We start from the raw sequence: 26,800 nt of genomic DNA, 5'->3' as shown, positions 1-26,800 counted from the left end.
AGCTTTGGGTCAAAACAGTTTGTTAATTCAGGTACGCCTGTAGTGTTCAGCTTATGAACTACCACAGCCAACAGATGTGCCAATTAGTTCAAACTAAATTGTTTCACTAAATTCATGTAGTCACTTTTTCCATTGAATTCTGGGCACATGTTTTACAAACCAAGGTCATGGAGTACTTGAAGACAACTCTAGCCATGTGTTGATCTGTTTGCTCCTTTGTTACTAAACATATTTATGTCATGTAAGGATACAGTACTAATTTAAAATTAAAACCAGAGGGGGGAAACCCCCAGCATGTACACATGTAAAAGCAAATTAGGCCCCAAGGGTTTCAGGTAATAAAGTAGCAGCAGCTACTTTTCTGTCATGACAACACTTTGGAATTCTTGCACAGGGAGATATCTGCTGGGCAGCCTACCCTACAAAACCTGTCAAGTGGTAAATATCGCAGAAGGCTTTTCCCAATTATTTATGGAGCAGGTGTAAATAAATATTGCATAATACACTCTTACAATTTCACAGATGAGAACTGCAACACATGTGGTGAACCTACATCATAGAGTGGGTAGGATGCCAAAAATGATTGCTGGGGAAGAACATACAAGCTAGGTCAGGCTGCAGCAGTTTGCATTTGCCAGAGCCTATGGGAAAGGACAAGAGTCAACCTCTCCTTCCCTCCCACTTCTGAGTTAACTAAATGCAAACAGCTTAAGCTACTGAAGTGAGCTGAAGACAAAGGGGGGAAGTGGAATGAGGAAAGAAAATTGGGATATTTTAAACCATTTGAAAAAAGCAGGATAACAGAGGAATAATTGAAAATATCTCAGCCAAACTGTGACTGTGTGAAGACATGATGTAATTATTTTTATTGCTACCGAGAAGTTAAATGTGGAGTTTTCAGCAGATGTTGCTTGTCATGCAACCAGGTAACAGGTTGCATGACAAGCATTTAAAATGCAGAAGTCATCTCCAGTTTTTAGTCTGGCAACCCTACCCACTTACTTGAGGCATTGAACCTCTTGACTTAATAGACCATTTTTACATTTTTCAAAAGCTGGAGGATAACATACTTTAGATGCCAGTTGTTCAGTAGATCTAAGAGCATTGTGGTATAGTGGTTAAGAACTGTTATTCTCACAATAGTAGAGTGCCATAAGTATTTATGTCCAATGCAGCCACAGAAAGAACAATTTGAATCAATATGTAGGCGTAAGTGCTGTGCCAAACAAAAATAAACTAAATTTACTGGTAACTGGTTCTTAGATAACTAATTAAAAATAACATTCTAGGCACAAGCCATCACTGGATGAAAGAACATACAAGTAGTTTACATTTCTGTATTAGTTGCACTGCCTGAAAAACTCTAGATACTTCCTTACTCAAAACACAGACGAGATTTCGAAACCACAAGCGTTCACACAGCCAAGCTTGAAAAAACATCCCAGCTAGCAGAGCTAATAATTGGCAGGTTCTGGGAGTTATAATCTCAAAAAATAAGCCTTCCAAGCTCTGTCATACCGTGTAAAACAAACTGAAGAAATTGTATTGTTTTTCAATTTATTGAGTTAAAAAGCAATTGAAGAAAAAAACTTTAAAAGTGCAGCACATACTCCAGCAATCCTTTATTTGTCAAAACCTGTTTGAGGAGTATCTGTTGGGGGAAAGACAACTTGGAACAGGTCACTTCAGCCTCACTTGAAAGGAAATTCCACAGGCTGGTAATGCATCCACTCTATAGAATTAATGCAGTTTGAAACTACTATAACTGTTGTGGTACAAGGCTATGGAATCATGGGAGTTTTAGTTTTACAAAAGGAGAAACATGCCAAGAGAAAGGTGCATCAAGCAAACCCTTGTCATGACCACCTTCCACCTGGAAATCAATATCATTGTGAAAGACTATGTGGGTCCAGAATGGGTCTCCACAGTCACTTACAGACCCATTGACAAGACTCTGCCATTGGAAGACAATCATACTCAGCCACGAGTGTTTGCCTATAGTAGTATAGTAATAGTAGTTTTACAAGGTCTTGAGCCTGCTCTGCCAAAGAGCGCTAGTGCCTCACCTGTCACCACAGGCCAGAATGAACAGCTTCACAAGCTTCAAGGACAGGCAAAAATGACCAAATGTTTCTTGGATCAAGAGTAAGGATTATTTTAGGCTTATAGAAAAGCAAAAAGGAATAGAAACAGAACACATGCATATGGGTGGCAGCCTACCTCACAAAGGAAGAATCCTGGGTGAACCTAGAACAATGACGTTATTGTGGCTTTACCAGTTAGCACCACCATTTCATGATCCTTCTAGCCAATGAGAACTGTATATTTTTCTCTCTCTGACATGTCTGGTCAGGAGCACACGGCTTTGTTTGTTCACATGATTTGTTATTTGCCATAACATTGACTCTGACTTATGGCACCTGTATCATGACTTATGGCACTTGTTTGCTTGGCAGAAATTTTCATAAGAGTTTGCCAGTGCTATCCTCTAAAGCTGAATGGGTTTTACTTTCCAAGGCCACCCTGATGGTTTCCATGGCTTAGTGAGGATCTGAACCCTGATCTCCCAGAGTCCAAAGGTGCATCCAACTTATAAAAGTAGATAAAATATTTAAAATGTACTTTACAGTTTATTTTACCAGCATAGAATACAAGAGGAATATATCAAAGTAGTCAGATAGTAATAGTTTGACATCATTTTAACTGTTATGGCTCAATGCTAGGGAATGTTGAGATTTGTTGTTTTGTGAGGTACTAGTACTATTAGGTGGAGAAAACTAAAGACTTTGCAAAACTACAGTTCCTATGAATCCATAGCATTGATCAATGCCAATCAGAGCCGGCCTTAGGTATTTTTCAAGTGTAGGCGAACAGAATTTTGCCCCCCCCCCCCAAACCAATCACTGAAAAATAAAAGCGTTGGATAAGTGAAAATGTTTGATAATAAGGAGGGATTAAGGAAAAGCCTATTAAACATCAAATTACATTAAGATTTTACAAATTAAGCACTAAAACATCATGTTTTACAACAAACCAACAGAAAAAGCAGTTCAATACCTTGCGGAGGCAGGCCGCAGGAGACAGCAGTTGCCTCGATGGCGCCCCCAACAAGATGGCGCCACAGGCAACTGCCTAGTTGGCCTGGTGGTTGAACCGCCTCTGATGCCAATTAAAGTGATATCAACCTGTATTAAGTTTTTTGCTGCAGATGCACTCCCAGTTTAATGTTCAAATGACTACACTATATTGGTTCTTGCATCCAGGACTCTTGAAAGAAAGAAAGAAAGAAAGAAAGAAAGAAAGAAAGAAAGAAAGAAAGAAAGAAAGAAAGAAAGAAAGAAAGAAAGAGGGGGAAAAAAACTAAAGTCCACATAGCATGAGCTTTGATGTCGTCAGGGTGTCAGGCAATTGCATTTTTAATTTCCCAGGCATTCCTGCATGTTTTACTGCATATTCTCCTTCTGGTTTAGCATTAATGGATTGCTGTTTTTAATGTATGAACTGATTTATTGGTTCTTGCCTGCTGCTTCTGCAATTTGTATTGATTCTGAATGGTATTTGTGTTGTTGAGTTGCTTGTACTGTATTGTTTGCTGCCTTGAGTAATAAGTGCCAAGTGGTGTTTCTAAAGCAAAGCTCTCAGAGATTGTTCTGAATGCCTTGTAAATAGCTCAGAATAAAGTTTGATGAAAGGCAGACCTACTAACTATTTCTGGTTTCATGATCATTATCCCATGATAGTCATTTTCAAACTATAGGAAAGGAGATTCCACCTGAACATCAGGAAGAACTTTCTCACTGTGATAGCTGTTCGGCAGTGGAACTCTCTGTCACGGACTGTGGTGGAGGCTCCTTCTTTGGAGGCTTTTAAGCAGAGGCTGGATGGCCATCTGTCGGGGATGCTTTGAATGAGATTTTCCTGCTTCTTGCAGGGGGTTGGACTGGATGGCCCGTGAGGTCTCTTCCAACTCTATGATTCTATGATTCTACCACAGCTGATTCTGCGCTGTGACGGTGCTTCCAAGAACATACACAGCACTGCAGTTTCCTCCAGACACTCTCTGCGGCTTTACACTTTGTGTCATCGCGCCTGGGGGCTATAACTCTTAGCGAAAGAGGCATGGACGTGACATCTTTCATCTGGGGATTGCTTCTTGCCCTCCATTAGGGAAGTGGAACTCCCAAGGATCAAAACACTGTAGATAACTCAAAACGGGTTTTAATGTTTCAAAAGGTTATCCCTTTAAGAGGCAATAAGCTGGAAGTTTCAAAGGGGTAAAGGAAATATACATTACAGTCTCTGATTGTCTTAAGTCCAAGGAGTTCTGCAGCTGAGAAGCTTTTCCAGGTCCCTCTTTCTCAATGGCTGTGAATGCCGGAGCAATCCTCAGCCTCAGTCCAAATGGCCTATGTTTGAAGACACTGTCTTCCTCTGGTGCCAAAGAACTGATCTGAAGGCGCTTGAGACTCCTCAACGTCATCCAGGTTGGCCTGAACATGAAGCATAAGTCTCAAGGGTAAGAACCTCAGAATTGGTGCTGAGAGGTAACTTAATCAAGGGCTTTTAGAGCCAGGTCTCTCACGTCCATCTGATAGAAAGCTTGATGGTGGAATGAAAAAGGAAACACTGACCCACTTTAGGAAAGGGTGGAGTCAAACAATTGAGCTGAGGGAGCAATATAACTGGTGCAAACAATATTGATTGACAGCTATAAATAACCAATCAATCCAATTACATTTACAGGGTAAAGGCAAAATCAGGCGTGATACAATTAAAGTCTTGCAACGTACAGTTTGACATATAGATGGCGCCACTCGTGCCGTCACACACTTCCTGATTTGTTAATAAATGGCATAAACAGAAAGTACCTTTGAACAAACAGCTGGGAAACAAGGCCTAGTTTGGCAATGGTAAATCAAAAACAAAAGCACCCTCAGGTCCCCCCCCCCCAATATGAATAGAATTCATATATGTGGTTTTGAATAAGAATTCAACAATACAGATATCTTTCTGCATCCATACTATGTCACTTGCCTTTGCATTCCTCATTGCTTAGTTCCTCAGCAGGTTTTGGAAGGATGTTAGAACCCTGGGGTGGATTTAAGAATCTGAATAGCTGGCGGAGATGTTTAAACCTCTAGAAAAAGTAAACAGTGCCAAACCACTTCTATGTATTCCTTGCCTATGAGAACCTTATGAAATTAAAGGGATCATCATAAGTCAACTTGAGGCTCACAACCACACTTCCATGAGTACCCTTAATTGTATAGGGGAGAAAATAATTTGCTGTATACTATGTATTTTCTGCATTGTGTTATTTAGGTTGATAATTTCTTGGGAAGTGCTGACAAAGAAATATTTTGCATTCTTCTAAAGAGCCAGAGTATCATTTACCCTCAGGTCAGGTTTCTTGCTAAGAAGTACATAAAAGAGTTAAACTGGTCCTCTTTCTATGGAACTGGTAGAAAGATATGGAAAGATAAAGACAAAGCAAATCCTGTTTAACTGAAACTAATGCAAATACAAGAAATGTAGGTGGAATGTGCATGAGACCACACGGGGAGATTTCTGGCTGGTCAGTCTGAGAAGTAGGCATCTATATTCACCTTTATTAGGACAAAGGGGTGGAGAAAGGAACACTTTTAAGGAGTAAGCAAGCTACCTAATCTGACTTTCAAAGAGATGGGAGTAAGAGCAAAGCGAAGCAAAGCCAATTTTCCCACTACATCAAGAGTGGAGATTGTTCAGCTTGGGATACTTTTTAGCCCCTTTCAACTGCTAAACAACAAGGAAAACATGGAGAACCGTGCCTCTAGAAGTGTAAAGAGTACAATTATTGGATAAAGACAACCCTTAGTGGCTTATTGCATCTCTTCCCCCCTCCTCTTTTAAAACGAAAAAACCAGTTTAATGCTATTCTGAGCTTTTGGTTGAGAAGGTGCAGGATTGAGGCAAGAAATGGTGCACCTTTAGCCCTCTGAGACTTTCTTTGCTCTACACATGATGTGGGGAGGCAACTGGAATTTCAGTTGGTCACACCTACCACTGAAATAGCTGGCATCAGCTGCAGGACAACTATTAAGCTCTGATGGCTGTAATATTGCCAAGGTGACATGACCACAACTGAGGCTATGAGAAATGCATAGCTTGCAGCATTTACCTCAGAAGGAAAACTGGATAAACTGAGGAGGGAACCTCGTCTCACCGTCTTCACAGTGAGGAATAGAATGAGGAATATTTTGATGGGAGATGTTGCTAACTGCCTTTATTCCAAGGAAGAGAGGGTGGAAATGCTGTGATCAACACAAATGTCTCAATTTTTTACAAAATCTTTCTAAGGAATCATTCTTTGGGCCATTGGGCAGGCACTTTGTTGATCCTTCATCGGGAAGCACAACACTACCATCTTAAGGTCAAAGAAGAAACATGCAAGGCTCTACCTTTGAGTTTCCCAGTTAATTTTTGATCTGTGGCTATTTCAATTCTTCCTTTTGACTATGATTTCACATCTGTTACTTTCCTATGCATCTTTTCCCTTTCAAATTCATGTTCTTACATGACACATCCTGCTAAAGTTCTTCTATATGATCTGGCCCAAGAAATGATTGTGCCCTGAGGCCCGTTCACACTACAAAATTCCAGCACTATGATTCCAGTTTAACTGTTATGACTACATCCTATGGAATACCAGGATTTGCATTTTATGGAGTGACTTTTCAGCCAGAAGACTTTTCACAATTCCCAGATTCCACGGGATGCAGCCTGAAGGCACAGCAAATTGTTGATGTTAGCTTTTGATTGAATCTTTTTTATGTCAAAAGAAAGGATTAAAAAAAAACAAACCACCCCCCCCCCCCCCCCGCTACATTCGGGTTCTTACTGATGGAAAATCTGCTTTTATTTGAGCACATAGTTTCCAGTCTCTCTGTGGACCGGTGTCTACCTAGCACTTCTATTTCAAGCTGTTCCCTTTTGTGCAATACAAGTATCCGCATTTGTATGAATATATGGCAATAATTATGATTGTGAGAATAATAATAATGATTCTTATGCATAATATAAATTTGTGCCATTACTTATAGTCATTTAAAAAAATAGGTGTAAGAACAAATCTACATAATCTATGTTGTTTGTAACTTGGGGACTGCCTGTATTTTAAAAAGGAAATTATGGTAAGGACGCTTCTAGACAACCTCATATTCTGGGACAAATAAATGGGGCAAAAAATTACATTCTCTGACAGCAAGTCCAAACAGGAAGCTGTCAGTCCTGGTAAATGTTCCCCTGGTGTCCTGATACATGTGCTTGTAGCGGATTTTAGAAATCCGCAAGATGGATGGGGCACATTTGCTAGAAGTTTATTTTAATTTTTTTTTAATTGACTCTCCGAGATGTTCTGGACCTCATTAAGCGCTGATGTGGATATATGAATGTGCGCACAAGCATATTTCAAGTCATTATCTCTCCTCACCCTCCTGTTGCCTTTACTTTTTCCCTGTTGAATCCCATTTCTTTTGGGGGTCACATGCCTACCATGCTTGTGCCCACTGTGTAAATTTAAGCTTTGTTTAATTTTATAAACATCAGAACAAACATCCTGCTGTCTTCCATATTTTAGGGCCTGTGTAGAAGGGCCCTTAGTCTTCTTGTTACTTTTAAAAAACAAGGATGTGAAGAGTAGTTTAAAATTGTGTAAATGTAAGAGTAACTAAATTCATTTGGGGACCCTTGAAACTGCAATTCAAAAAGGTAACTTTCTAAGTTCCAAAGGAATAGCTATACTAGTTAGCTGGAACAAAAACAAAAAAATAAGGTCAGCAGTGGGCTCAAATAAGAATGAAAAAGATTTTTGAATGGCAGGAAAACAACCTGCTCTACTCTGTTCAGATGTGAAACGCCTATTTAAATAAAATAAATAAATAATATATATTTTTCTGTATTGCCTCCCAGCCTATAAGAGCTCTCAAACTGAGGAACAAATACAAGCAAATTAAGAATTTTAAAAAACCCATAAAATTATTGTTTAAAAACTTCTAAAGACAGTCTAAAAATTATCATAGAATTCAGTTTTAATGCAGTTTAAACAGCAATTTTAAACAGTGGATCAGCAGTTTTGGATGTCCACTGGAAACTTAGAAGAAATGGAATCAGCCTAATTTCCTCAATCAGGGAGTTCCACAATTAAGATGATATTATTGAGAGAGTCCTGTTATGCATACTTGTAAATCTAATGTTGTAAATCAGTTGCCCCCCCCCAACCCCAAGCCTCTTAATAGCACCTCAGAGACAGCCAGTGGAATGCATACTACAATTCCCTTCTCTGACAGAAATGAAGCAGCTGACGGCTTAAGTTTGCCTTAGATTTTTAGTTTCAGTGCTTTATCAGCATGATCTTTGCTCCTACATTCCATTGACATTCCACATACCCCTGAATATGTGTCTTAGATGTGAAGATACCTCATTTTTCTGCCCAGGAGGAGTTGCTTCACTACTGTGAAGGCATTTGCAATTTTAATGCCCCTAGATCTGTCCTTACAGGGCAAAAAGGTGGAAGAGGCATCTGCCTGCTTAAGCTCCCTCAACTGAACAACATGAACATCATCTACTAAGTTTTAAAAAAGAGGCCCGTGACTGCAACACCATCACTTTCTTATTGTCAATACCTTTGGCATGATAAAGAATTCAGTAGAACTTTGAAAGATTGCACCATGTGTTTCATGCATTTTTGGTTGGCCAATAAAATCCACACTTTTGTGGATTTTAAATTTTGTTTTGGTGCATAGCCAATATGGCTATCTCTAAATATGATTCCACTAAGAGATTATCTCCTTACATGTGCCATGGCTGAAATATATATTCAGTTGTTTTGTGAACCATCCTACCATCTTCACAAGATACACTACTCCACGTTTATATTTCATGTAACTGTCTTAATTATGAGGAAAAATTGCTGAATAGTAGACCTCTCTTCATACTTGATCTTTATCTCTGTTTTTTTTTCCTTTTTAAAGATAGCTTTAAATGGTATTCTCCATTTATTTGAGGAAAAGCCCTATTGAAAACAGGGGCATTACTATTCACTCACTGTATCAACTTGCACTGATGATTAATGCTTAAGCAACTTTAATATTGCACAAGTTCAGAATTTGATACCATTTTAACTGCCAAGTAGGGATCCCATAGAATCCAGAGATGTGTAGTTTGGTGAGATCCAACATGAGATCCAACATGTGCAGTGATTTGAGCATTGGACTAAAATTCTGGGAGAAAGGGCCTGAATCAATCATAGGAAGCCACAGAGTGATCTTGGGCAAGTCACATACTCTCGGTCTAAAAAGAAAGTAATTGCAACATTCCTTTTAATAAATATTGCCCCCAAATCTCTGATAGGTTAGCCATAACACAGAGATGACTTGAAAACACATAAAGGCAACAATATATTACAGATATCCAGCAAAGACAGTTAAATACCTCACAAAATTCTAAGCTCAGAATTCTATAGGATGAAGCTATGGCAGTTAAAGTATCAAATTGCTATAACTATGGAGAGTGTCATGATTGCACACTGATTTTGTTTGCTTTTGCACTATATAACCCTTGGGAGCCTATCAGCCTAGTAAACCTGGTCACCAGACAAGAATAGTATGCATAAAACTTGTTATTTAGGGCCCCAATTCTACCATTGGTCTTGAGGGAATGCTAGGCCCATAAGCTAAAAGCCTGGAATGTTGCTCTGCTGGGTACCATCTACTGCATCATTGATTGCCAATAAGCTTATCTTATAGCAGCAATATGTATCAGTGTCTGGTATTCTTGGAATGGCCTGCAACTACACCCAGCTCTGGCACGGAACTCACTGCGTGCCCTTCCTTTGACACTGCCAGATTTAATCTAAAATTTAAAATGCTGCAGCTCATCCCTCTGTGTGGAATTAACTTCCCCTTACTCACTTTGTTGGTTCACACACCCACACAAACACTTACTACAGAGGATCTGTTCAAGATAAATATTTGCAATCAGAATGGTGTTCAAATGAAAAGGTCAAACTGCTTTATATTTTTTCCAAGCCCACAGATATTATGCCTCCAATAATGTGTAAGCAATTCACAGTTTAAGCATGTTTCTATATAAATCGAAACAGCCACAAAACTATTTTTAATCTTTTTTAGATGAGCTTACTACTTGCAGTAGCATAATGCGGGAAGGTTTGGGCTGTTAGAAACTGACAGCAAATTCTTGGTTCATCTGATTTATTTTGATCGAATTTTTAGTCAGCAAGAGGGAGTGGAGCCTGTGGGATTTCCTGCCTCTTTGTGCCAAAATAACTTGGCTGCCTTCAGGAACTATGGCTCTTGCTTTGTAGCCTCGGAAGGCTGCATTTGCTAATTTTCCTCAGGTAGCAAAACATATAATAATAATAATAATAATAATAATAATAATAATAATAATAATAATAAATTATTATTATGATACGAAATCCAGCATGTCGATCTTGTTTGCTGTGTCATAAAATAAAATAATAATAATATTTATTTATATCCCGCTTTTCTCCCTAAACGAGACCCAAAGCGGCTCACAACATTATATAAAAGACAGTACAAAACTATATATATATATATATATATATATATATATATATATATATATATATACATACACACACACACACACACACACACACACACACATACATACACACACACACACACACACACACAGTATATATATATATATATACACACACACACACACATATATATATATACACACATACTAGCTGTGCCCAGCCACGCGTTGCTGGCTGTTAGGAATTTGTGGGAGTTGAAGTCCAAAAACACCTGGAGGGCTGAAGTTTGCCCATGCCTGTTATAAAGCATAAAAATAAAGTAAATAAATAAAATGTTAAAACCCTAATAAAACTAAAAGGAGAGCTTTGAAATCCATCCAGCTTCCCACGGCTCTGGCCCTTCCATACATCAAGAGTCCACACTGTAGAAGTAATGCATCCCTGCTATGCTATATTTTGATGCTAGGAAAATTTGACTTGCAGTGGAATCAGGGGATGAGATGCAGCTTGATGGGGCACTCTGGCAGAGAAGACGACAAACCTTGTGGAACTGCAATCCCCAGGATTCCATAGCATTGAGCCATGGTAGTTTAAGAGATGTCAAACGGGATTAATTATACAATACAGCCTAAGCCCAAGTCCTTAGGGTTGCTGCGAGTTTTCCGGGCTGTATGGCCATGTTCCAAAAGCATTCTCTCCTGACATTTTGCCCACATCTATGGCAAGCATCCTCAGAGGTTGTGAGGTCTGTTGGAAACTAGGCAAGTGAGGTTTATATATCTGTGGAATAACGCCAAGGGTGGGAGAAAGAACTCTTGTCTGCCTGAGGCAAGTGTGAATGTTGCAATCGACCACCTTGATTAGCAGTGGCCTTGCAGCCATTGAAATCCACAAGCATGTGGACAATTTCAACAGAAAGGAGGAAACCATGAAAATGAACAAAATCTGGCTACCAGTATTAAAAAAAAACTCTAAAATCAGGAGAGTAAATAAAGAACAACACCCAGAAAATAGGGGAATTCCAGACACGAAGCACTCAGGGCCAGCTAACACCACCCAACAAAGAATTCCCCCAGGCAGGAATCAGCCAGGCTTGAAGCTGCAAGGCCATTCAATGCTAATCGAGGAGGCCAACTGCACCATTGACACTTGCCTCAAGCAGATCAGAGTTCTTTCTCCCACCCTGGACCTTCCACAGATGTATAAACCCCACTTGTACAGTGGGCTGCTGTGAATTTTCCGAGCTGTATGGCCATGTTCCAGAAGCATTCTCTCCTGATGTTTCGCCGACATCTATGGCAGGCATCCTCAGAAGTTGTGAATTCTGTTGGAAAAGTATACAAATGGGGTTTATATATCTGTGGAAGGTCCAGGGTGGGAGAAAGAACTCCTGTCTGTTTGAGGCAAGTGTGAATGTTGTAATTAATCACCTCACATAGTTTTCCAACAGACCTCACAAACTCTGAGGATGCCTGCTATAGATGAGGGCAAAACGTCAGGAGAGAATGCTCCTGGAAGATGGCCATACAACCGGGGAAACTCACAGCAATCGAGTGATTCTGGCCATGAAAGCCTTCGACAAGGCATTGGCTTTACAATACAGCCAAAGCCAACGTCCTTTTTCCCCCCCACTCGGCTTCTTCCATTGCGTCACTTCTGCAACTGGCCGGCAGATGGCGCTGAGGTGCGCTTATTCAAGATGCTGCGCGGCGGCCGCGGCGCCAGAGCCTTGCGTGCGACGTCGGGAGGTCCGGCTTGTTCCGCGCGAGGGGGGCTGGTGGGCGGGGCTCCGGGCGTGCGTGGTGACGCGCGTGCCCCGCTTGGCCCCGCCCCTTGCCGGAGCGGTGGTTGCAGGCTCAGTGGTTGCTGAGAGAGCGGGTGGCGAAGGAGGAGGCGGAGGAGAGGAGAAGCACCTGAGGCGCAGGATCCTCTGCCGGGCCCTTTTCCCTTCAGGATGTCTTCGGCACCGGACGCGGCCTCCGGGGACGAGCTGAAGCAAGCCAAGGAGATGGAGGACGCGGAGAAGTACTCCTTCATGTCCACGCTCACCAAGGCGCCCAAGAAGGTGAGGGCCGGGGTCACCTCAGGCCTCAAAGTCGCGCCCTCCGGGAGAGGAACTCTGCACAGGCCCAGGGGAGCGGCTGCCCTGATCACCTCTCGGGGGAATAAGGGAGGAGGAGAAAGACATGTCTGCACTGTAGAAATAATGCGGTTTTGACGCCGTTTGAACTGCCATGGCTCAATGCTATGGAATCATGGGAGTTGTAGTTTTACAAGCTCCTTATCCTTCTCTGCCCAAGGGTGCTGATTCCTCCTAGAATCCTAGGCGTTGGAAGAGACCACAATTGCCACCCAGGCCAGAGAAGCACAATCAAAGCACCCTTGACAGATGGTCATCCAGCCTCACTCCCAGGCAGAGAAGTACTCCTTCCTGCCCATGCTCACCAAGGTGCCCAGGAAGGTGAGGGCTCCTTGTACACCCTGAGCATGTACAGAGTTCCTCTCTCATCCAGCCTCCGATGGCTATCCAACCTCACACTGAGGCAGAGAGTTCCACTGCTGAACAGCTCTTACAGTAGACATGGGCAAACTTGGGGCCCTCCAGGTATTTTGGACTTCAACTCCCACCATTCCTAACAGCCTCAGGCCCTTTCCTCCCCTCCCCCTGTCTGTCAGGTGTTTTGACTGAAAGCCTTAGTAGAGCCAAATGAATGCAGTTGGGCATCGTTTTAACTGCCACAGCTTAATGCTATGGAATCGTGTGAGCTGTAGTTTGGGGAGGCACTAGCAACATTTGGTAGAGAAGGCTAAAGACCTTGTAAAACTACAAGCATTCAGCCATGGCAGTTAAAGTGGTGTCAAGCTAAATTCCTTCTACAGTGTAGATCAGGCATGGGCAAACTTCGGCCCTCCAGGTGTTTTGGACTTCAGCTCTTTAGTTGAAGTTGTTAGGAATTGTGGGTGTTGAAGTCCAAAACACCTGGAGGGCCGAAGTTTGGCCATGCCTGGTGTAGCTGCAACCCAAGAGAGGTGTTACAGTTCAAAGGGAGTCTGCGTTAAGGCACACTTTCCTGGTGCGTCAGGTGAACAGTTCCTTGCTGCCTGAAGCTTAACCGACTATTAAGATCTTTATCCTGTTCCTCCTAGCTGTCTTTAAAGGAGACTGGCTAGATGTGATCCATGCCTTGTAGCTGTCTTGGGTTATGAGGATTCCCCTTGATTCATACCACAGGCTAGGATGAATGTCAAGGCCAGTGGGCACAGATGATCTGGAAACCCGGTTTGCTTTCAGACTCCTCTGCAGAAGGAGGTCCTTCCCCTTCTCCTTGGTGCTCTGCCTGTTCTCAGGAATGTGGGCATTTATGCTGTGGCATGTGAGCCTCTAAGGGCCATTATGCAAGCTATAAAAGTGGGTTGCAGGTTATTTCGTAGCAGTAAGTGCCTTGCGTCTACTGCACAGACCTGAATGTGCTCTTTTATTGGTAGACAATTGATTTCACTTCTGAATAAGTCTACAAAGTTCCTTGCTTAACTTGTGTGAAGGCTGCACCTGCTAACAGCCTAAAAGGGGACCTGTGCTATGAAGAACATATTCTTAAGTCAGCTCTAGCTGGTATCCTTATTCTAAGATCTTCTCCAAATTCTTCCATTGCTATTTAAGAGAAATTAATAAACAATACTTGCTTTGTGTTCTGTCTGGTTTGGTTTCCCCAAAATTAGCTTTGTGAGCGAAAATGAAATCAAGAATTCTGACTTCTAGCCATATAAATGTAGTCAAAATTCTCCACTTAGATTTATCATAAGACCTCCTGCACAAAGCATGTTATTATTTTCAGGTTTATCTTGTCTGGGTTCAAATTTAAAATTCAGATTTTGTAGTGTGCAGAAAAAAACAGACCTATTGGAGGTTTTCTTGGGGTAATTACGTTTTCCTCTTGATAACTGCAATTGATGCAGAACTGAATTAATTTAAACCATTTATATTTTTTGAAGTCACACTTGAAAGCTTTTGTTGCTCTCTCAGGAGGTCAGACATTTTCTTCTGGGGACTGAAGAATTCTGAGCCCTTTCTGCATTATTTATCTAGTAAACTTATATGGTCTGGAACTCTACTTCAGCAATGTACCCAGGCAGACCTATAACATTCATTTTGTGAAAAGAAAGAAGTTAATTTCACCTTGAATATGTGACCAAAGTATTTGACTGTAGCAAGTGCAACTCTCGTACAAATTAAGCAACAACAAAAAAGATTGATTCCCTTTCAGTCAGATAGTAATATTGAAACGATGAGAGGTTTTTTTCTTTAGCTTTCACAACTTTGTGTGCACATTTGTCTTGGTTCTCTCATGGACACCAATGGCATGCATCCTTTTTCTCTGAAAACTTGGGATAGCATTTATCACAGAAATAGTGTCCCTGAAGATGGTTACATAGGATGTACAGTTAGCACCTGAGACTTATCAATCTGAGCAGTGAAATCTTGAGTGATATGAAATAATGGACCTTAATAAACATTTCAAACAAATAATTTTTCCAAATCATGGAAAATACACTTATTGAAGTGGTCTCACCAGCCATGTTTATCAGTTAAAATGCAATTTGAATTAAGGTTTAATCAACTTTTGAATAGACTCCCTTGTATTCATATTCATCCCAGGCATTTTTTTTGTTTACTTAGATTTTTTCCTGTCAATATTATCCATGTCGCCTTACTCATGTAAATTGACATCAGCAAGGCTTGTCTGTTTGTCCGTCCCCCCGCCCCATGTCGTTTTTCTCTCCAGAGAGTTAGAGACTTCCACAACTAAAAATAGGGTGCTAGTATTACTGTGGCCCTGTCCTTTTTTTGTTTAAAAAACAGTTTTTTAAATGTACAGGTTGATTGTTGGTGCATACTCTGCATTGTGCAGGTGCTTGATAATAATATTAGATGTATTAAAATTGACATTCATAGTGTTTTATGTTTTCCTAAAATAAACAAATTGAAACTTGAAAAGATAGGCAATTCAAACAGCTAGAGGAGGATTGTACTTAAATTATTTAACCTAAGATGCAGTTAGAAGGCATGTTCTTACATATGCCAGATCCCCAAAATGTTTCTTGTTACATATGTGTGGCTTTTATATGTTACACAAAACACTGAGTGTATGTAACATACATACATGCATGCAATGCTAATCACTGTCTATATTAGATTCTTGGGTTTCAAGTTAGTCCAAATTAGAGTTTAGAAAGATTGCTTTTTAGGACAAAAGTTTCTAAGATCCTATCGCCAGCATCATAAGTGGCAATGCTGCAGAAAAAGTATTGTTTCTGAGTTCTGATTGAATTGGATTCTTGGCTGTGTGGCACAAATTATTTGAAAGCCTTTTATTTTCATAATAGCAAAGTTTACACATTAGACATAGTTTAGTACATCATGTTCTATCCTGCTAAGCATATTTCTTAGACGTTTCTGGCCATTATTTCATTAATAGAACATTTAACATCTGTAAGGAGAGGCAGGCAAGAAATATAATTATTGTTATTATTATTATTATTATTATTATTAATAATAATAATAATAATAATAATAATAATGCCAGAAACAAAAATAACATGGAAAGAGTAAAAATGAGTTCCTGTATCACACCAAATGTTTTTTTTAAATGTAAGATCTGTAGCTAAAAGGATAAATGAGCAATTGCAACAGTTCTTTAAAGTACGATAGCATAAAATAACATTTTTGTTACTGTTAGCTACCTTGCCATTTTTGATACAAAGACAGGATATCAATCTGATAAGCAACAATAGAATTGTGGAAATATATTACTGAAAAAGCTGTCATTTATGTTGATCTGGAATAACAGTAATATGTATATCTATCTATATTTATATCTTCTATATCTTCTATCTTCTATATCTATATATATCTGTATCCATAATAAAAGTGAAAACCCGTATGTGTGTATGTGGCACAGGTATCCGCTCACACAGACAGCCTCTGGCCTCCTCGAACAGGCTATAGTTCCTAGTGCTGAGAAGCTAGCAAGTCCATGGACATTGCGGTTACAGCGAGCTCCATGAACATGTAGCGCAACCCCTGCCAATGTCCTCCCCAAACACTATGGCCCACCACCCAAGGAATGCTTTCATTTGGGGACCTCATCCTAGATTTTGCTTTTTCCACCACAGGCAGGCATCCCAGGGTTCGCAATTGCTGGGGAATTTGCATGACCCCACCTCCTGCCCTTGCACCATAGGCAGGCATCCCAGGTTTTTCCATTGGTGTGGAATTCGCCTACTGCCCTTCCATTTCAAATCTGCCTGAATAACAAACAGAATAGAACTGAGCAACAACTAAACTTACTGGAGGAGTTTGGGGGATTGAAGTTGTGGTCTGCATCAACTCAGAGCACTGTGAGCTGTAACTCACAGTGTACAATTTAGAGGAGTTGTAGTTCACTTACACCCAGAACTCTATGAACCCAAACAATGATGGGTCTGGACCAAACTTGCCATGCATACCTGATATGCCCAGATTTGAATACTGGAGGGGTTTGAGGGGAATTGGCCTGTACATTTGGGAGTAGTAGGTACTGGGATTTATAGTTCACCTGCAATTGAACCCCACCCATGATGGACCAGGACCAAACTTGGCACACAGAGTCCCCATAACCAATAGAACATACTGGACAACTTTGGGAGAAAGGGACTTATACCGGTAGTTCACCTGCATCCAGAGAAACAGTGACCCCCACTGACAATGGACCAGAAACAAACTTCTCACAGAGAAGCCTCATGACCAGCTGAACACACTACATTGTTGTAAGTTGCCCTGAGTCCCTTTGGGTGAGAAGGAAGGGATATAAATGCTAGAAATAAATAAAATAAATACAGGGGTTTGTGGGAATGGGCCTTGATTTTGGTAGTTGTAGTTCACCTGTATCCAAAGACCACTGAATCCAGCCAATGATGGATCTCGACCACACTTGGCACACAGACTCAACGTAGCCTACTGTGGATACTGACAGATGTTTCGGGACAATTGCCCTGGGAATCTGGGAGTTGTAGTAGTTGACCCCCATCTAGAGAGCACTGCAGCCAGGCAATGACCAGCCAACGACAGATCTGGACCACACTTGGTACACAGACCCAAAATGGCCAACTCTGAATACTGGCAGGGTTTGGGGAGGATTGGCCCATGATTCTGGGAATTGTAGTTCACCCACTCCAAACTGAGAATACATAACATTCAAAGACAAATAATGCCTTTTTCAAATAACCCGGGCACCGCCGGGTCCCCAAGCTAGTAAACAAAAAAAGAAAAGCATGGTGTCCATTACCTTCTTGCTGTTTCACTTTTAAAACTTTCGGTCATTTTATACTGAACAGGAATGTAGTCGTTTATGGTGGTTCTCATGTTTTAGCCAGTGGTGTTTAATCTGTTTATTTTTGTTTGTTTGTTATGTTATTGAACTGGCATTGAATGTTTGCCATTTTTACTTTGGAAGCCGCCCTGAGTCCCCATGGGGAGAGAGGACGGTTTGAAAATAAAGTTGCATTATGATTATTACATAATGAAATGTGAAAGGTGAGCAAAATACTACCCTATATCTGTTTTCCCATGGATGTTGAGACATTGAATCTTGCTATGACCATTTCTTCTCTGCTATCTGAAATTAAAAGTAGTCTTCTCCTTTTTGGACTAAATACCCCAGAGGCCCAGATATCATTTCAGCTTGAAAACTCAGCAGGATCAGCCGTAGTTAGTACTTGGGTAGGAGATTACTAATGAGTATCAAGGGCTGTAGCCTGTTTCAGAACAAGGAACTGGCAAAAAACCCCCAAAAAACCAAACTCTTAATTTTTTTCCCTAACAAAGTACTGTGAATTTTATTGGAGTCACCATAAGTTCACAAGTGACTTGAAGACAAATACACACACCCTCTTGTATTCCCCAGCAATCTCTCCATTGCCCCTGAACCACTCACACCTTTTTTGTTTGTGCTATCTTTGTTGTGCTATGCATTTCTTTCTTTTAACATGTCTGAAGGAATCAGTGAAATTGTGCTGAGATGCTGGAAAGAATGCCAATGCACTGCTGCAGTTTTCCATGGCAGAGTCTGAATTCCTGCTTCAAAAATGTTGGGAAATGGTAGTTGAGAGGAAACACTGATTACTCGTGGAACTAGAAAGGTCATATGTTCAAAAATCAGAGCCCAATTGTTTGACTGAATTCAGTCTACTTGGATCTTAATAAATTAAATGTATTTAACTGTTTTGATGCTTTTCTCTAACTTGCTGACTTTGATTAAAATTTGCTTGCTTCCAAGACCTAGAATAGAGTGCAGGTTCATTCTTCCAATTGCAAATGTGCTATAAAACATATCCTCCCTCCCACCAATTGTTGTTTTTGAGTTACTGTAATGCCACAAAACAAAACAAAGGAGACTGTAGTTCCTTTAGTAGATAGGGAATATTTCCTGGTGTTCCATTTCCCTTCCCAATAGAATTATTTTCCTTCTATATGCATTCATATTCTGGTAATATGATTTATTCTGTTCAGATACTTCAAGCAATAGCATATTCTTCTTCCCATTGAATCAATTCCACTATAGAAATTTTGTTTAATGTATATTCTGTTAAGCTCAAACATACATCTACAAATTTTCTTCAGGTATTTTAAGTAGTTTTTGGATCTCTTTCTTACTTGCTTCTTCCATTCAGTGTTAGTTAATTCCAATATGGAGGTTCGTATTACTTATTTGTAAAAAAAAAATCTTCAAAATAAGAGCTACATTTTAAAATAGTGTTATACCATTTAACCAAAGGCAAAATAGGCAAGGAAGGAAAGTTATTAGTTTAAAATATATTGCATTTTAATACATCTGTGGTTTTTGTGTGTAAATGTGTTTTTATGAGTTGATTTCTTCTCCTTGTTCCTACCGTTTATGTGGAAATCAAATGAGACAAGCAGTTGCCATATGCATTCTCAGGCTCTTTTCCATTTACAATATGCTAAGTGGCACTCCTCCTTTCTTATCATAAGGACAATGGGAATTCTAATTGAATAAAGTAGTTTTCTCAGAGGATTCTGGGAGTCAAAAGAAAATTTCTCCAAGAGCATTCTGAGAATTGTAGTCCAAGGCCCCTTCAACACTGCCATATACAAACCAGATTATCTGCTTTGAACTGGATTGTATGGCAGTGTAGACTCGTATAATCCAGTTCAAACTAGATAATGTGAATTATCTGTATTGATTATCTGGATTATATGGCAGTGTAGAAGGGGCCAAAGACTTTTCTGAACTTTGGTTATTATAGAAATCATTGCTCAGATCAGCTTCTCTGTAGATGACTGATACTCTCACACCAGAAGCAACTTGCAGTATATTCTCAATTTGCTTCTAACACGATTTTAAAAAATTGCTCAGATCTTTTACAGTGTAAATGGACCTATCCTCTCAATAGATGACAACATTTCCTATAGTTCATGCGTCTTTTAGTGTCAGTAGTCACAATTTTAAGTTCCTTCAGTCATTCAGAATTCATCAAGGAACAATATACTTAAGCATTTCGGATAAGATTATTTATTGCATATTATTCTTAAACCTCTCTCTGAAGGTTTATCATAAAATGCATAAAATTTGACTGTCATTTATTAGTGGAGAGTTACAATCCCACAAAAAGGTTTCTAGAATTGGCGAGACTAGCTACAACCTGTCACATTATCCTTCATCTTCATAATAACACAATGGGCTTTAATTCATTGAGTGAACTAAGGCAGTTAGATTTGCTAGCAACAATTCTAACTAGCTTCTTATTCACATATGAATAGAGGGGTTTACCATTATACATTCGTTAATACTAATCCTTTGGAGGAACTGGGATAGATTTTTCAAAAGTCTTGCAATTATCCTAATTGGTGATAGAATTATCAGCTAGAGATCTGTAGATACATTTTACTTCCTTCTCTTCATTGGTGTGCTGTTTATTATATTTAACAACAGGAAAGTGATTGTCTTGCCAATTGGGAAGGACATGTTGGAGAATGTTGGAAAGCAGTGGACTTTTCAACTTTCTTGCCAATAGTCATTTTTCTTTTGCAGTTTACAAATAGCCGTAAACGCTTCCTTGATTTTCTGATGGAGTCCAGCATAACCCATGTAAACATTGAGATAGCATCTTCCCTTGATTAATTTTTTAAATGCCTGTAGAAATTCCCCAACAAGCATACTGTAGTTTAAATTTCAGATGTTCATCAGAATGGCACAGTATGTGCCTGGGACTTTGTGTACATATAGTAAGTTTTGTTCTTGATCCGTTCAGTAACCAAGCAGTAGTACATCAATAATGGAACAGCCTGTCAGGTGTCTCTGTGGTCCATTTGCATAAGATAGTATTGCCCAGTTCAGAAACCTCTTGCACTGGCTTTGCATTATATATTCAGTGAGAAGCGGCAGTTTTGTAAATTGTAAAGAATATTTATCCTTTCCTCCTGATCCTCTTCTTTCAGGTGACCAATGTCTCACAAAAAGGCAGGAAAAAGAAATATATATAAATACAGTATATGTTTTTCCTGCATATAGTAGGTTAGTGATTATTATGGCATTTTTTTCAAAGTTGTCTTCACAGAATGCACTTTAAAGGGTTTGAATTCTTTAGAGTTTTCTGATTCTTCATAATGTGGTGAAAATCTTCTAAAATCATGGAAAATCATCTAGCAAAATAGCTAGATTAAAATTTGATTCATCAAATTTGATTTGGTCATTCAGTTTATCAAGACATAACAGCTTCAAGGGCATACCAGTCTTGAACCTGCTATATTTGGCTGTCCTTTCCTTTGTGAAGTTGAATTATTCCATGGTGAAGTTTCCTCAATTAGACATCAACTGGTTTTAAATGTTCATGGAATACAACTTTAATAACCTTCCTTGGAATTGTATGTAGGTCAACAAATCACAGGACCTAGTTGTGATTTTGAAGGAATGGTAGCAAGCAATTAGTATATGGTTATGCATCCTTTAAAAAAATCTAGCAAGCTTCTTTAGAAAGATTTATTTTGTCTTTGTCCAGGTCCTGGAGGGCAAGGCCTGCCTTTTTCCTATTATACTGAGCTAGGTGAACTATAACATGTGTTCTGATCAATACAGTGTCCTTGGTAACAGGTTTGCTGCTACAGCAGCAGCTGCAAAACCTGTTCATTTGACACTTGTAACAGGAAAAAAGGATTTATCTGGCTGGGAACTAGGTGTTCTAATCAATCAAATGAGAAATATACTGGATTATGCTCAAGATCCTTATGATTGAGGGAGAAGCAGAGTGCTCTAACATAGTATGCTGGTCAATTGTCTTGGACTAACTGCTTAGTGCTCTTGCTATCTAGCACTAGGAGTAGGAAAAGTGTATGTGCTTCAGAATGCAGCTTAGAGATGGAAATTATGGGATAGATAGGACTAAGCATCTTGAAAAAAGAATGATTCAATTAGAATGTCTTATTTCTATAACATTCCTTATATAACTAGGGCCTGTTTTCTGTGAAGGATTTTGCCTTTAGCCATTCTCTCCCCAACTCCCAAGAATCTTGTTCAGAATTCAGTGCATTCTTTTCCAGACCCACAGGAAGAAGATTAATTTCGATCAGCATGAGCGCCAAATAAGAGCATATTGCCAATTCCTGTTAAACGTAAATTGAGTGACTGCATATAACAAAGCATGACCTTCCTCTGCATTCATGAAGCCTATTCTCCTTTCTCCTTGCTGTAGTTCTGTGGACTGAAGACTGCATCCTGTATTTATGCTGGGTAATTAATGAAAAACAAAACAAAACACCTCTCCTACATTCATTTTCAGCATTGGGTTTAGAGAAATGGCAGAAAACATTCTAATAAAGTCATTTTTTAAAATCCTACATACATTTTGCAGAAGTAAGTTTGCCTCGATGGGGTTGGAATGGCTTTCTTCTGTGTAGCAAATAAATCTGCGTAAATGCAATTGGAAGTTAAATACTACTTTCACCAGTCTTCACATTTCTCTATCAGAAGATAGCATTAACTGCTGACCCTGTTTCTGTTTGTCAAGGATGAGATGGAGTTGCAAATAGGAAAAAGCCAAATAAAAGCTTCCAATTGTCATCAGCACCTAGATCATTCTGCTTGCAGATTCTGATTAAGAGTACAGCTCTATATGTAGTCTGTTCCAAAACAGAAGTATCGAAGTATAATTTTAAGCTTCTTAGTTCAACCGTCTCATCAAAAGAGAGATGATACTTGCCATTGTTTATATTTAATTGCTTTCTTGCTCTACAGAATGTAAAGAAGCCCCACTGAAGATATTGCCTGAAGGGCTAATAGCACAGATAACATGTCCTCTGTTAAGTCTGGTCCCTGCCAAACCTTTGGAGAATAAAATCTTGTATGTACTTTTCTGACTTACACGAGAGTATCTCTTGAAAAAGTCCTAAGAGGATAGTCTTTGTGTGTCTTTCACAGGAATCAGTTCTGGGCTTGGTTTTTACCTCTTCATCTACAGCAGCTCTACTTCATTCTCCAGTATTTCGGTTGTGTTTTAGTTCCCAGTGTTTTAACCAACCTCCAGAAGACAAGTCTCTACCCTCTTTCGGGTATGAAGGGGCTGGAAATGAGTTTGCAAGCAGGGCTAGGGAATGGAAAGAGGCTGAAGGGGGTAAAAGGATGATTTACATTCTCCTGTCCATTCAGTTAATTCAGTATAAAGCAAATCTTCCTTATGTTTACAAAATCTATAGGAGCAATGAAGCAGCATAGGAGCTTCTTAATTGTGAAGTATTTAAAAGAAATATATTTGTGGGATGAGGGGGTGAAAGTTAGGGCTCCAAGATTCTCTGGGTGATGTTGCAGTGTTCTAGGAGGAATTGGGTCTCATCAGTCGGTAGGCCCAAATCCTGCTCAATGCAGGATCTCCAGCTAAAACATTTCTAACAACTAACTGTCCAGCCTCTTTTTGAAGACATCTAGAGAAGGGAGACTTAATGTATCACCTCTGGGCAATTGGTTCCATTGCTGAACTGCTCTCACTTTCAAGAGGTTCTTTCTGATATTCAGTTGAAATCTAGTGTTGAGGGAGAGGGACAGCTCTGTAAGATGAATGTCAGAAATAAAATGTGCAAATAGAGAGCAATTCAAAATGACACCCCATCAAAAGCAGCCCACTAGTCAATCTGCATTATTGCCAGAAAGAGAAGCAAACCAGTGCTCCCAGTTATTCTGACAGCCTGATTGAGTTGCTGTAATGCAGTCTCTCTCAGCCCATTCCTGCTTGCCAAGATCAAAGATTTTCTTGCCTCTGGCCTGTTATTGAGCATGTTTGGAGGAAGGCTGTTCGTATGACCTTCAGGTGTTATTCAGTTTCGTGAGTCTTCTGATATAAATATCTCCAACTTCTTCCACTTAGTTTTTGGAGATTTGTCTTGCATTCCCTCCAGAACAATTTGATCAAAACAAGAAATAGCAGCTATTTCCACATGATCTCTTTATTGCAAAGCAATCCAATTCTTTCTACCAGAACAAATTGAGGTTTCTTAATTTGCATATTTTTGGAGCTATTCCAACATCAAGATACTCCACAGAATTGGGTAAGAGCATTCAAGGACACAGTACCTGGTACTCTTAAATGTTTGTACATGGGGTCATTTTTTTAAAAAAATATGGAATAGTTTAGTTGCTCTCTGTGGAAAATCAGCACTTCAAAAATCAGATATGATCTTGGATAAACTTTCCATTTCCTGTACAGAGAGACATCCAATATTTTATGTAAAACTTTCTGTATTACAGAAAGCTTCTAGCGCAGTTGTTGAAGCTGAACTATGATACAAATCTAAAAATTATTATTATTATTATTATTTACAGTATTTATATTCCGCCCTTCTCACCCCGAAGGGGACTCAGGGCGGATTACAATGAACACATATATGGCAAACATTCAATGCCAACAGACAAACAACATATATAGACAGACACAGAGGCATTTAACATTTTTTTCCAGCTTCACGATTCCGGCCACAGGGGGAGCTGTTGCTTCACTGTCCATTAGTGGCTGTACTTCCTCATTCCTTTCCTCGTGTTTTGCTGGCAGTTTTATGATGTTGTAAATTAGTTAAATTAGCCTCCCACATAAAGCGTACCTAAATTTCCCTAATTGACAGATGCAACTGTCTTTCGGGGCTAAATGGGTCAACAGCAAGCTGGGCTATTTAATGGTCTGGGGCTTAACCCGACCCGGGCTTCGAACTCACGACCTCTTGGTCAGTAGTGATTTATTGCAGCTGGTTACTAGCCAGCTGCGCTACAGCCGGCCCCATAATGCATAACAAACAAAAAGTAGAGTCTCATTTATCCAACATTCACTTATCCAATGTTCTGGATTATCCAATGCAGTTTGCCTCCTGCCACGATCCACAGCTGTTTCTCTAGAAAACAAGAATTGAACTTTTTATGGATTTAATTTCCGACAATGTTGCTACTGTAAGTTAATTTTATGCAATTCTATCTTTATTTGTAGTCAAATTGTTAGTAGCCAATTTTTTTTAGTCAATCATTTCAATATATTGCACTGTTTTGGTGCAAAATTCATAAATACAGTAATTACCACATAATGTTACCATGTATTGAACTGCTTTTTCTGTTGATTTGTTGGAAAACATGATGTTTTTGCTGCTTAATTTGTAAAATCATAATGTAATTTGATGTTTAATAGGCTTTTCCTTAATCCCTCCTTATTATCCAACATTTTCGCTTATCCAATGTTCTGCTGGCCTGTTTATGTTGGATAAGTGAGACTCTACTGTAGTAGCATAAATATTTTATAAGAAAATTCAAATATTGGTTAAGAAATAAAATGCAATAGTAGAAGTTCTGATTGATGCTGTTGTATTCTCACATGGCATCATAACTGGACTCTGGGATGAGATTACTCATGGAATAACATAATGCTTAGGTTCTTTGATCTTTCCTGGTCATTGTCAAATTCCCTTAAGATAAGGATAAAGGACTTACCTTCATCCTGAAGTGATTCATGACTTGCCCAAACTGACCAAGTAGAGCAGTGGTTTTCAACCTGTGGGTCCTCAGATGTTTTGGCCTTCAACTCCCAGAAATCCTAACAGCTGGTAAACTGACTGAGATTTCTGGGAGTTGTTGGCCAAAACACCTGGGGACTCACAGGTTGAGAACCACTGAACTAGAGACAAACATAAGATCAATCCAGAAAAAGGCCCCTAAATTCTGGAAAGAGCTGATCAGCACTTGTTTTTATCCATCTCTTTGTTACACTGTTTGAGGCAGAGATGTGGCTTTTCTGGAAGTACAGTATCAAATAAAACTTCCCACTCTCTGAGGTAGATTGATATCTCACCTAATTACTACTAGGAAACTTTAGGTCCTCTAGTGACACTGTGGTCAACTGTCCTACAGAATATCTCTCCCGGAACTTCTGATGGACCTGGAAATTCCTAGAGAGGTCAGGGAAAAAATGTTTTTCTTCACTTTCACAGGGTCCTGCTGACTGTATTTATTAATTGACTCAAGATAGCTCACAGACACTGATAAAACCCATCTAGACAAAAATTATCTCCCCTTGAAGTGAAAATGAGGCAATAATAAATTAAATAACAATACTTTTCCTGCCCTTTCATGACACTTAAAGCAGGTGCTTAATTATACTGTTATTCTGTCTAATGATAGGGCTTGCTATGAATCCATTCATACACATTCAAAGTTTTACTTGGTTATTTTTAATGGGATCCTTTCAAATAACTTGAAAATTTGGCAGTTCAGTAACATGTGATTCCTTTACATGGTTTAGCATTTAAGAAATAAGGCATACTTAAAAACGTGAACTTACTGATTTTAACACATCTGGAAAAACACCTGAAAGTCAATTACAGCATTGGTATGTGTTGTCGAAGGCTTTCATGGTCGGGATCACAGGGTTGTTGTATGTCTTTCGGGCTGTGTGGCCATGTTCCAGAAGTATTCTCTCCTGACGTTTCGCCCACATCTATGGCAGGCATCCTCAGAGGTTGTGAGGTATGGATAAACTGGGATTGGTATGTCATTTGATTGTTATTGCATCAATTCCATTATTCATTCAAGATGTCCAGTGTGATTTGTAATGTACTTCCTGTGTTACTAATTTTATAAAACAGTGTGTTTCTAAAAATGGAAAAAAATTCCAGAGAAAAACGTAACAATTGCCTACAGACTACCCATAAAT

At 39.5% G+C, this 26,800-nt stretch overlaps 1 protein-coding gene across 2 annotated transcripts in view; it reads left to right on the top strand.

Moving 5' to 3' along the window:
- Positions 1-12,377: 12,377 nt before the first annotated feature.
- The window catches only part of ahcyl1 (adenosylhomocysteinase like 1), a 63,890-nt gene continuing 49,467 nt past the window's right edge, over positions 12,378-26,800 (top strand). The window contains exon 1 of one of the 2 annotated variants that reach the window (XM_003220233.4): positions 12,378-12,632. In XM_003220233.4, the coding sequence (XP_003220281.1) occupies positions 12,522-12,632 (111 nt within the window). In that variant the 5' untranslated portion in view covers positions 12,378-12,521. The remainder of the gene's footprint in view (positions 12,633-26,800) is intronic. The other variant, XM_008109440.3, reaches the window with a different exon arrangement.

The sequence above is a fragment of the Anolis carolinensis genome, chromosome 4 (assembly GCF_035594765.1).
Source record: "Anolis carolinensis isolate JA03-04 chromosome 4, rAnoCar3.1.pri, whole genome shotgun sequence".
In the NCBI taxonomy this organism is placed as follows: Eukaryota; Metazoa; Chordata; class Lepidosauria; order Squamata; family Dactyloidae; genus Anolis; species Anolis carolinensis.
Note: the sequence above shows the minus strand (reverse complement) of the source record. Positions and strands in the feature narration are given on the sequence as shown.